The following is a 13,465-nucleotide window of genomic DNA, read 5'->3' on the forward strand; positions in this document are numbered from 1 at the left end:
CAGTGAAATTCAGTGCCATATTAATGAGAACTACAGTATAGAAGTACTGGAGACATCAGTGCAAACACTGGACTCAAAGTCCCAGAATGCAATTCAGCTACAAGACACAGTTGAGACTCATCTTGGCTAGTTAGTAATCTATGGTCCTTTTTACAAATATATTCCATAATATTGGCATAAAGAAGAGGCCTCAATATTCCGGCTTTAGTGATTTACACTGAACCAAATAAAGCTGGAATGAAGCTGTGCCAGTGTGTGTTTGTACATTGCGAGCTGGTGTTCTGCAACCAGAAGTGTGTCACAACGGAGCATTGTTGTGTCTAGAGTGATGTATCTAGCCTACACATCAGAAAACTCAATACTCTGATCATACCAGTGTCACTTTAAAAACAATGGCACATGAACTAAGTGTTGAGGTGCTTTTGTTCGCAGTGCACATTTACACCACTCTTCAAACACAAAGTTGCTGAGCATCATATGCAACATGTAATCACTTCCGTTAAATAATTCACATTTAAGGGAAGTAAGTGGAGAGACTTGTGCAAGCAACATGCTTGTGTGATCAGAAATATGTTGGAGCAGAAAATGAAGGGAGGTAGGAAGTGATTTGAGGCAGAAAGGCAGGTGTACCTTAGACCCTGGTGTAGGAGACATTTGGATCAGCACTGGTCTCGGAAAGAAGAATGTCAAAAGCATGCCATTGTCAGGCGGCACAGTGGTGTAGTGGTTAGCGCTGTCGCCTCACAGCAAGAAGGTCCTGGGTTCAAGCCCCAGGGCCGGCGAGGGCCTTTCTGTGTGGAGTTTGCATGTTCTCCCCGTGTCCGCGTGGGTTTCTTCCGGGTGCTCCGGTTTCCCCCACAGTCCAAAGACATGCAGGTTAGGTTAACTGGTGACTCTAAATTGACCGTGAGTGTGAATGGTTGTCTGTGTCTATGTGTCAGCCCTGTGATGACCTGGCGACTTGTCCAGGGTGTACCCCGCCTTTCGCCCGTAGTCAGCTGGGATAGGCTCCAGCTTGCCTGTGACCCTGTAGAAGGATAAAGTGGCTAGAGATGATGAGATGAGATGTCATTGTCAAAAACATCACACCCGTGTCCCGCTGTGCTGGCTGTCCCTTTTACACAGACGTTGACCAATCGTTCCGGCTCAGGGGCAAAACAACACAGACTCCCGTTCCATATTTGGACGTTTTATACAGAACATGAGGTGGAATAAAGGCGTAAGATTCCTGCCCTGAACAGGCTGTGTAAAAGGGGCTTATGGGATGACGAGCATGGTGGAAGCTGATCTGTTTGGGCAGACTGTACAGATGAGGAAGTGAGAGAGTTGGACATACCAAAGGACTAAAACACTGCTGCATCACTCTCTTTAAGTAGAGATGAAGCAAAACTTAAATCCTCCTGCACCACTACCAGGAGGCAGTCGACTGATACAGTGGTTAATTGTAAGAACCAAAGTGAAAACAGATTCATAAATCTTGGACATCTTTGAAGATCACTTGTTCACGATAAAGATGGATATGTAAATTGTTGGGTTGAGGTGACAGGACTTCATTTAATATGAAGACCAAAGAAATAACCCTCACTCAACAGTAACGCTATTTAAAATTCAGAGGAGCTGTGACCCCTGGGTGAGAGCAGTGGACTTCCCCTTTTACCCAGCTCCTGTTTAAGTTGGGATATGTGACTAAAAATATCATTCTTGGTCCCGAAGTGCACATTTAGGTATTTCTCCCTCTATGTCACTCAGTTTAAACAAATTCACACTGAATCAGGTGAATTGTGAGCAAGGAAAGCACTGAAATGGTGGCAGTGATGGTAATCCTGGAATTGCCCTTTAAACAATTGGTTATTAGACTGCAGGACCTGTTTGAGACCCGCTCAGGGGGTGTTCTTGAGGTCTGATGTGACAACCGTGCCATTTCAAAGAGTCAAACTTTTGTAAAACTACTCTGAAGACTTGCATCTATTGGCACAGAAATCACTGAAATCAGATTATTAAATACTCTGAGGAAAACACACATATCGAGTAATGAATGTTTGCTATTAAGCTTAGGACATACTAATGTCCAATGATGTTCTTCCATCTTCATTCATGTAAGATCCATTGTTAGTAGATTTTTCCTGAGATTGGCTTGTGTTACCTGAATAAAAGCAAAAGCACTGCAAGCCAATTGATAGACTATTCACGATAAATATATTCGCTGAAGTGGATGTTAATAGCAGCTCAGTGTGATGGCCATGTGACACTTTGAAATTGAAGAGCTGATCTGAAGGGGCGGCACGGTGGTGTAGTGGTTAGCGCTGTCGCCTCACAGCAAGAAGGTCTGGGTTCAAGCCCCGCGGCCGGCGAGGGCCTTTCTGTGCGGAGTTTGCATGTTCTCCCCGTGTCCGCGTGGGTTTCCTTCGGGTGCTCCGGTTTCCCCCACAGTCCAAAGACATGCAGGTTAGGTTAACTGGTGACTCTAAATTGACCATAGGTGTGAGTGTGAATGGTTGTCTGTGTCTATGTGTCAGCCCTGTGATGACCTGGCGACTTGTCCAGGGTGTACCCCGCCTTTCGCCCATAGTCAGCTGGGATAGGCTCCAGCTTGCCTGCGACCCTGTAGAAGGATAAAGCGGCTAGAGATGAGATGAGATGAGAGCTGATCTGAACCTTGGCTGAAAGGACTGAGCTTTTGACCTTGTGGTGTAACAGCAGACATCAAAAGCAGGATACACGTCTATTTTATGACTGTGTTTGGAATCTGATCAGAGATTGAAGCATAACTTCTCTAGAGCAGCCTGAATACACACTAACTTTTTTTTTAACAACTTCTGTAAGCCTCTCTGGATAAATGTGTCTACCAAATATCAGTTCAGAGTTACACATCTAGCTATGAAGAACAGAAAGCTATCTTTATATCATTCATTATGATTTATAATCACAGTAGTGTGCAATTCTCCACTCTGAGCTCAGACTATCATGCAGCTGCAAATTGCAGGTTTATATTAATGAGCTCATTTTAATACGTTATCGTTTTAATAGCAACAGCTCACTCACAGGAATTTGTACCAGAAACGCTTGACCTAAAAGGGTTAAAAAAATGTCAACATGGTGAAGTTTTCTGCAAGGAGACATTTATATTCAACAGTTATGGAAGGAGTGTCAGTGCTTTGTAATCGTCAGAGGTAAAACATGCCCGTTTCTGTTATATATACTGAGAATTATACACTTTTTTACATTATACAGTTCAATAGATAAATACAAGGTATTAACACGGGTGGCACGGTGGTGTAGTGGTCAGCACTGTTGCCTCACGGTAAGAAGGTTATGGGTTTGAGCCCGGCGACCGGCGAGGGCCTTTCTGTGTGGAGTTTGCATGTTCTCCCTGTGTCCGCGTGGGTTTCCTCCGGGTGCTCCGGTTTCCCCCACAGTCCAAAGACATGCAGGTTAGGTTAACTGGTGACTCTAAATTGACCGTAGGTGTGAATGGTTGTCTGTGTCTGTGTCAGCCCTGCGATGACCTGGTAACTTGTCCAGGGTGTACCCTGCCTCTCGCCCATAGTCAGCTGGGATAGGCTCCAGCTTGCCTGTCATGCTGTACAGGATAAACGGCTACAGATACTGGATGGATGGATATTAACATCACAACAGCTGCTTCCTGTGCATTTCTAATCCAAAAACAAAAGGTTTTTAAAATTACTAAAAAAAATACTAAAAAAAAACATGATACCCATACGATATTCAACGATTCAAAGGTTTTTTATTGTCAATTCACTATATATCCAGGACATATAGGAGAATTGAAATGCTGTTTCTCTCTCACCTTACTTGGAAAATCAGAGAAAAACAAATATATATATATATATATATATATATATATATATATATATATATATATGGGTGGCATGGTGGTGTAGTGGTTAGCGCTTTAGCGCTGTCGCCTCACAGCAAGAAGGTCCTGGTTTCGAGCCTAGCAGCCGATAAGGGCCTTTCTGTGCGGAGTTTGCATGTTCTCCCCGTGTCCGCGTGGGTTTCCTCCGGGTGCTCCGGTTTCCCCCACAGTCCAAAGACATGCAGGTTAACTGGTGACTCTAAATTGACCGTAGGTGTGAATGGTTGTCTGTGTTTCTGTGTCAGCCCTGTGATAACCTGGCGTCCAGGGTGTACCCCGCCTCTCACCCATAGTCAGCTGGGATAGGATCCAGCTTGCCTGCGACCCTGTAGAACAGGATAAGCGGCTACAGATAATGGATATATTATATATAGGTAAAAATCCACTCTAAAATCAAACAATGTACAAAATAGCAGTAGTGCAAATACAGTACAATATCTGTAACGGAGAAGGTGCTTGGAAGAGTAGCTTATTAGGTGTATATGAACAGTTGTGCAAATGAGCAATAGCAGCAGTAATGCAAATGACTGTAGTGTGATGTGCAACATCACACACATCTCAGAAAGATGTGATGTAATTGATCACAATATCGATATTATATCGTTGTATCGCCCAAGACTTGATTTGGCGTGGACTTAGTGTGGACATTGTGATCTAGATCAGTATCACGAAATATAGCGATATTGATTGGCCATGATCTCACGATATTATTATTATTTTAATCCGTTTAAAGACAGACACGCAGCTTGTGAACAGGCAAGGCAGGCAACTGCTTGGGGCCCCCTGGCTCAGGGGCCCCCCGAGAGCTTATTTATCTGATCATCTCTAGCTGCTTTATCCTGTTCTACAGGGTCACAGGCTAGCTGGAGCCTATCCCAGCTGACTATGGGTGAGAGGCAGGGTACACCCTGGACAAGGCACCAGGTCATCACAGGGCTGACACATAGACACAGACAACCATTCACACCTACGGTCAATTTAGAGTCACCAGTTAACCTAACCTGCATGTCTTTGGACTGTGGGGGAAACCGGAGCACCCGGAGGAAACCCACGCGGACAACATGCAAACTCCGCACAGAAAGGCCCTCGCCGGCCACGGGGCTCGAACCCGGACCTTCTTGCTGTGAGGCGACAGCGCTAACCACTACACCACCGTGCCGCCCGAGGGCTTATTTATTTTGTATTTTATTTTATTGTTTTTATTGTTCTTTACCATTGTATTTTCACATTTGGAATTTAAAAAATTTTGGTTTCATGCATTTTTCGTTGGTGTCAGATTATTTATAACATATTGGTGATGAACACTGGTCAGAAGGGCCCCTGGAAATTTTTGCTTGGGGCCACAACAGACTCTAGAATCGTCGATTCACACAGCCCGGATCTGGTTTATAAATATAACAGTGGAGCGGAGCTCGAGAACCGGGTCGGTGACGTCACCTGTCGGTGAATCGGCGAAACCCGATACCGATTATTGCTCGGGGCAGGGATGAGCGCGCGCGGCTGCACTTCTGCACAGCGCAAGTCGAAGCACGTGCGGCACCCGCTGCCCGGAGCGAGAGAGAGACAGAGAGAGAGAGAGAGAGAGAGAGAGAGAGCGCTTCCCACCTCCCTCCAGAGGAGCTGCTGCATTACCGAACCCCGGCTTTATTGTTCTACGAATTCGGTTCTTGCACGTGCGCGCACGACCGACACCGATCACATCCTAAGAACATCCCGGCGCGCGCGCGCCTTCATCGGAGGGGATTAGGAGGTGTGAAGTTTTCCCGAGAGAGAGAGAAAGGGAGGAGGAGAGGAGAGGAGGAGAGGAGAGCACCTCAATCTCTGGCTTGAGGGAAATGAGGAGAGTTTGAGGCGCGCGTGCTTTTTCTCCCCCTCACCGGCCGCCACAGAGCTCCGGCTCGCGCTCCCGGTCTCATCTGGCGCGCGCTTCCGCTTTCCCCCAGGACTCTGCTGCACGGACAGATGCATACAAATGCATTTAGGAGCCCAACGGACAAGGGGCGGCCGCGTTACACAAACGTGAGTAAAAACCCGGTGTGTGTGTGTGTGTGTGTGTCCTTCTGGTAGCTGCCTGCAATTAATTCTGCTTCTAGTGTGCAAATATGGACTATGTAAGACCTTGCAGCACACACACACACTGCAAAATCAGTTTATTTTTATTTTTATTATTATTTTTTTATGGAAGCATTTTGCACTCTAACAATCATGGGTAGGTGCATGTTGTACCTTTAATTAACGGTCAGAGCAAAGCTTAAATCAGTGGTTCTTATGTATCTTATATTATTTCTAAAGGTATTCAGCATACAGGCAAAGTATTAATATTAAACATAGCTCCTTGATGGTATGACATTCCAAGAACAAAGAAAATTACAATCTGACCATTATTTCTAAGAGTTTAGGGATAAAAACCTTTGCTGTGCCCTTTCCCTACCATTCATTGAACTACTTCAGCATTATTAACCTTTTTTAAAATTAATTAATAATTTTGGTTATTAGGGCGGCACGGTGGTGTGGTGGTTAGCGCTGTCGCCTCACAGCAAGAAGGTCCGGGTTCGAGCCCCGTGGCCAGCGAGGGCCTTTCTGTGTGGAGTTTGCATGTTCTCCACGTGGGTTTCCTCTGGGTGCTCCGGTTTCCCCCACAGTCCAAAGACATGCAGGTTAGGTTAACTGGTGACTCTAAATTGACCGTAGGTGTGAATGTGAGTGTGAATGGTTGTCTGTGTCTATGTGTCAGCCCTGTGATGACCTGACGACTTGTCCAGGGTGTACCCCACCTTTCGCCCATAGTCAGCTGGGATAGGCTCCAGCTTGCCTGCGACCCTGTAGAACAGGATAAAGCGGCTACAGATAATGAGATGAGATGAGAATGAATTTTGGTTATGATCTCATGGAAGTATTATTATTATCCGTTCATCCGTTATCCGTAACCACTTATCCTGTGCAGGGTCACAGGCAAGCTGGAGCCTATCCCAGCTGACTATGGGCGAGAGGCGGGGTACACCCTGGACAAGTCATCGCAGGGCTGACACATAGAGACAAACAACCATTCACACTCACACTCACACCTACGGTCAATTTAGAGCCACCAATTAGCTTAACCTGCATGTCTTTGGACTGTGGGGGAAACCGGAGCACCCAGAGAAAACCCACGCAGACACGGGGAGAACATGCATACTCCACACAGAAAGGCCCTCATCAGCTACTGAGCTCGAACCCAGGACCTCTTGCTGTGAGGTGACAGTGCTAACCACTACACCACTATGCTGCTCATTATCTATCTATCTATCTATCTATCTATCTATCTATCTATCTATCTATCTATCCATTATCTGTAGCCGCTTATGCTGTTCTACAGGGTCGCAGGCAAGCTGGAGCCTATCCCAGCTGACTATGGGCGAGAGGCGGGGTACACCCTGGACAAGTCGCCAGGTTATCGCAGGCTGCCCATTATTATTATTATTATTATTATTATTATTATTATTATTATTATTATTATCTCATTTGGCAGCGCTTTTGCAACACTTAGTTAATCACATGTCATTTAAGTCACACTTTATTTCAGCCATGTATGACACAAACTCCCTGAGCTCGAAGCACAGTCCATGATAAATGCCCTGAATGGATTCACATGGCAGTGAGATGTCAAAATATTTGTACATGGTTGCCAGATGGGTTGCAGGACTGGGTGCACAGCTGGATGTCTGTCTAATCACATCAGAGTCACAGAATGCCTTTGGAAGAATGCCTATGGGATAATTAAAAGTCAGAAGTTTTTGGCCAGTGATTATCTGAAAAGAAATGGGGTTAAAAAAACAAAACAAAAATAATTTAATTGAATTCAATCTGGCAACTGTGTTTACAGGGTAATGGGTTTTAGTGCAAACAAGATGAGTGTGCAAGCCAGATATTAAGTATAATACTCACTGATTTGTTTATTCATTTTCTTAAACTCTTGTGAAATTGTTAGCTAACATTAACAAGCAGAAGTAAATTTGTTCTCAGTGTGGTCTTCTTTTACTGAGTTTGAACACCTGGGCCACACAAGTCTTCTTCACAAGCCCAGTTAAATGGTACAGATTCCTCATAGCAGTGTCTACCTGTTTCCATCTGGCCAAACCAAACCCACTGGTGGATGAACGTGTGACAAATTTGTGTGTACGCTGCATAAACTGTACGTGTGTTACATGTAATAAATCTCATTCTTCATCGTCCAACTAGGATGAATATTTCTCTAGATGACCGAAATAGGTCAATAACGTAACTGCATGGGTGCAAGTTTTCCGGCATGTGCCGGAAGCTCCGTTTTTTTCGGTTCTGAAATAGTCTCATCTCATCTCATTATCTGTAGCCGCTTTATCCTGTTCTACAGGGTCGCAAGCAAACTGGAGCCTATCCCAGCTGACTACGGGCGAAAGGCAGGGTACACCCTGGACAAGTCACCAGGTTATCACAGGGCTGGCACGTAGCTCGACCAAATCAACACAGCTATTCCACAGGGCTGACACATAGACAACCATTCACACCTACTGTACAGTCAATTTAGAGTCACCAGTTAACCTAACCTGCATGTCTTTGGGGGAAACCGGAGCACCCGGAGGAAACCCACACAGACAGAGCATGCAAACTCCACACAGAAAGGCCCTCGCCGGCCACGGGGCTCGAACCCAGACCTTCTTGCTGTGAGGCGACAGCGCTAACCACTACACCACTGTGCCGCCCAGCTTTTTTTATCATCTTTTCTAATGTGGTTGTTAGGTTGAAAACTCATTTGTAGTCAGTAATGGATTATAAAATATAGATATTTTTGTATATGGAAAAAGCTGAATCTTGTTATTTGCTAAAATCCAGGAATTTCTGAGGACATCAAGACATGTGGCCCCTTATTTTAACTCAAGCTGTGTATATATTGTAAAAAAGGTATCACAGCAAAAGCATATTAAGAATGGTTGTTTCAACATTTAAATTAGTAGTTGCTAGATGTTTTAAAATATCAAGCCTTGTACTTGAAATATTATTATTTCAGATGAATTGATGAAATGTATTAAACATTTGATGTGAATATGCAAATCATATTAATATTATAAATGTTTGCATGAGATTGCATGAGAGACAACCATTTTAACTTGTAATTTAATTTTTTTTTTTAGCCCTAAGGGGGGCTCACCCCCCTTTGTAATCCCCCCGCATGGCTGCGCCATGCACGTCTGACTTTGTCAGACTTTTCAGGTTTTTGAAAATTTTATACTTGCACCCATGTAAATGTGGTAGAATGGTTCAGAGATCCAGTGCAATATCATTCTGCCAAACTTGTCTTGTGGACATTTCACAATGTTTGTATATATAAACCATATATATATATATATATATATATATATATATATATATATATATATATATATAGAGAGAGAGAGAGAGAGAGAGATAATGAGATTTTATATATATATATATATATATATATATATATATATATATATATCTTATCTCATTATCTAGAGATAATGTATATACAACCCCGTTGTATATATACCGTACATATGGATAAATAAAAAGTATGGTGTCATTCTTTAATAAATATAAAACTGTACACTTTCAGAAAATAAAGTACATTATTGGACCTTTAAGGGTACAACCACGTGTCACTGGTGGCAGTACCCTCTAAGGCACTTACCTGAACACTTTATATACTGCTTGGGAACATACATGTACAACCCCGATTCCAAAAAAGTTGGGACAAAGTACAAATTGTAAATAAAAACGGAATGCAATGATGTGGAAGTTTCAAAATTCCATATTTTATTCAGAATAGAACATAGATGACATATCAAATGTTTAAACTGAGAAAATGTATCATTTAAAGAGAAAAATTAGGTGATTTTAAATTTCATGACAACAACACATCTCAAAAAAGTTGGGATAAGGCCATGTTTACCACTGTGAGACATCCCCTTTTCTCTTTACAACAGTCTGTAAACGTCTGGGGACTGAGGAGACAAGTTGCTCAAGTTTAGGGATAAGAATGTTAACCCATTCTTGTCTAATGTAGGATTCTAGTTGCTCAACTGTCTTAGGTCTTTTTTGTCGTATCTTCCGTTTTATGATGCGCCAAATGTTTTCTATGGGTGAAAGATCTGGACTGCAGGCTGGCCAGTTCAGTACCCGGACCCTTCTTCTATGCAGCCATGATGCTGTAATTGATGCAGTATGTGGTTTGGCATTGTCATGTTGGAAAATGCAAGGTCTTCCCTGAAAGAGACGTCGTCTGGATGGGAGCATATGTTGCTCTAGAACCTGGATATACCTTTCAGCATTGATGGTGTCTTTCCAGATGTGTAAGCTGCCCATGCCACACGCACTAATGCAACCCCATACCATCAGAGATGCAAGCTTCTGAACTGAGCGCTGATAACAACTTGGGTCGTCCTTCTCCTCTTTAGTCCGAATGACACGGCGACCCTGATTTCCATAAAGAACTTCACATTTTGATTCGTCTGACCACAGAACAGTTTTCCACTTTGCCACAGTCCATTTCAAATGAGCCTTGGCCCAGAGAAGACGTCTGTGCTTCTGGATCATGTTTAGATACAGCTTCTTCTTTGAACTATAGAGTTTTAGCTGGCAATGGCGGATGGCACGGTGAATTGTGTTCACAGATAATGTTCTCTGGAAATATTCCTGAGCCCATTTTGTGATTTCCAATACAGAAGCATGCCTGTATGTGATGCAGTGCCGTCTAAGGGCCCGAAGATCACGGGCACCCAGTATGGTTTTCCGGCCTTGACCCTTACGCACAGAGATTCTTCCAGATTTTCTGAATCTTTTGATGATATTATGCACTGTAGATGATGATATGTTCAAACTCATTGCAATTTTACACTGTCGAACTCCTTTCTGATATTGCTCCATTATTTGTCGGCGCAGAATTAGGGGGATTGGTGATCCTCTTCCCATCTTTACTTCTGAGAGCCGCTGCCACTCCAAGATGCTCTTTTTATACCCAGTCATGTTAATGACCTATTGCCAATTGACCTAATGAGTTGCAATTTGGTCCTCCAGCTGTTCCTTTTTTGTACCTTTAACTTTTCCAGCCTCTTATTGCCCCTGTCCCAACTTTTTTGAGATGTGTTGCTGTCATGAAATTTCAAATAAGCCAATATTTGGCATGAAATTTCAAAATGTCTCACTTTCGATATTTGATATGTTGTCTATGTTCTATTGTGAATACAATATCAGTTTTTGAGATTTGTAAATTATTGCATTCCGTTTTTATTTATAATTTGTACTTTGTCCCAACTTTTTTGGAATCGGGGTTGTACCTTTTTGGCCCTAAAAAGGTAGGCATAGTTACCTTAAGGTCCAATAATGAGCCCATTAGAGTGTAGAGTGTATCTTGGGGTACAGAAGTGGACTCCTCCTGTACCCCTATTTGTTGGCAGATTGTTGTTGTATAAGAAGAATAAAACACTTCAGGACATGCAGTTATAGGAATCATCATTTGAGTGGTAATAGTGACTCTGCTTCATCACATCATGCCGTTGTTGATTATTTTTGTATAACACCAGGACATGGAGTGCTTTATTCCTTACATATATTATATATTCATTGAAAAATGAGCAGGTGGTGTAGTGGTTAGCATTGTTGCTTAACAGCAAGAAGGTCCTGGGTTCGAGTCCAGTGGCCGGCGAGGGCCTTTCTGTGTGGAGTTTGCATGCTGTCCGCGTGGGTTTCCTCTGGGCGCTCCGGTTTCCTCCACAGTCCAAAGACATGCAGGTTAGGCTAATTGGTGGTTCTAAATTGACCGTGAGTGTGAATGGTTGTCTGTGTCTATGTGTCAGCCCTGTGATGACCTGGCGACTTGTCCAGGGTGTACCCTGCCTTTCGCCCGTAGTCAGCTGGGATAGGCTCCAGCTTGCCTGTGACCCTGTAGAACAGGATAAGCGGCTACAGATAATGGATGGATGAGAAATGAGCCTGTGTCTACTAGAGTGTCCTTTTAATGTAATGTCATTCATCAGAGTGTCTGAAACAAACAGCAGGAGGGGTTTTTTTCCCCTTTGCATAATGGTTAGCTCTGCATGGAGGCACTGTGAACTTTGCCTTGCCTCTTAAACATACTGAGAGAGAGAGAGCATGAGTTGGCTCCAAGTTTTGTCCACTTACTCTCCTATAGATCGAGTAAATATTTACTCAGGCCGTCAGAACACTTCTAGACTTTCAGGCTGAGGTTAGAATCCATCTGAAGGAGATCTGATCTGTCTGCAGTTTGCATTTTGCCCAAATGCCCAATTCACTAAACCAGGACTAGGTTTAAGCTTAATCCTCGACCTTGAAGCTGTTAAAATGGTAAGGTATTGCTCTCAGCGCTTTTTGGTCACAGTGGAGATTCAGAAAGTGTCAGAAAAGTGTCGAGTAACATTAAATGCTTTTCTACTTCCCAACCAGTCAGCTCTCACGTTGTGGACAAAGGAGAAAAAGCAATATGGAGGACAAAATCTTGCATTTTACTAAAACATGTATCTCGGAATATCAGACCTCAGACTAGAAAGATCCAAACAAAACTCCGAATTCCAACTGGGAAAGCTATAAATGTTTCCTCAATGCAAGTGACATCAAATTAACATGGCTGCTCACAGCATGAACAGTAAACACAGCATCACTTCTTAGCTTTAAATGATTTTCACTGGATCTACAGGTATTAACTTTAGATCAGTCAACATACAGATATATTTACTTGTTTTATGTATAACACTGACTCTACAGTTCACTGTTTTCCAGGAAGAAAATATATATCACTCAGCGCAGTTAGCTGGCTAGCTTGTTGCTAGCAAAACATGAACATGGAGGCGTCCCACTTTGTCCAGCTTTTTTCTCACTTTCGAGTTCAAATCCACAGACGTTGAAAACAACGTAATTCAGTGTTTTGACGCCTCACTTCTGAGATGAATGCAAAAGTGTTGGTGAAAAATGAGTCTTATTTGTGAGTAAATATGAGGAGATTTATGACATGCTGAATGGAAAATATTTCATGATCAACATTCCTACATGGCTGTAACTAAAAATATTTTGTTATTTTGGCTATGTTCACACTGGTACACAATGTGGCGTCCCACTTTATCTCAGTCAAGTCCACAAGCAGCATAGATTCTCTTGATTTTCCTCATCAGGAGAGTTCCACCAACCTTTATTCCACCTGCATTACAGAATTTAATCTAATAAATCTAATCTAGACAGCAAGCTACGTTAGTTAGTTAGTTAGTTAGTTAGTTAGTTGACACAAGCTAGGACTGAAGAGTGTTATCATGGTCATAGTGTGAACTTCAACGAGCCACTTTCTTATCAGGACAAAAAAGCACTTACAGTGCACATTTTGTGCTTTTTCCAGAGGAAACAAAGCCAGCATGTGTGAAAGCGTGATTAGAAGCGTATTCTGGATTGCCCAGGAGATGAAATCTGTTGATCATTTGTGGATCTGATTGTGAATGTTAGCTCAGTTTAGTCTATCACATGTTGATGACGTTTGTTCCTGTAAAAATAAAACACATCAGTAGAGGAGATGTAAGATGGAGCCACGAGCAGCAGACTGGGAATCTC

The 13,465-nt window shown here is 43.0% G+C and overlaps 1 protein-coding gene across 1 annotated transcript in view; it reads left to right on the forward strand.

Annotated features, from left to right (window-relative positions):
• The first annotated feature begins 5,417 nt into the window (after positions 1-5,417).
• Positions 5,418-13,465, forward strand: part of LOC132896734 (collagen alpha-1(XXIV) chain) — a 286,940-nt gene continuing 278,892 nt past the window's right edge. The window contains exon 1 of the mRNA XM_060937767.1: positions 5,418-5,896. Coding sequence (XP_060793750.1) covers positions 5,850-5,896 — 47 coding nt within the window. The 5' untranslated portion in view covers positions 5,418-5,849. The remainder of the gene's footprint in view (positions 5,897-13,465) is intronic.

Source organism: Neoarius graeffei, chromosome 13 (assembly GCF_027579695.1).
Source record: "Neoarius graeffei isolate fNeoGra1 chromosome 13, fNeoGra1.pri, whole genome shotgun sequence".
NCBI classification, from domain to species: Eukaryota; Metazoa; Chordata; class Actinopteri; order Siluriformes; family Ariidae; genus Neoarius; species Neoarius graeffei.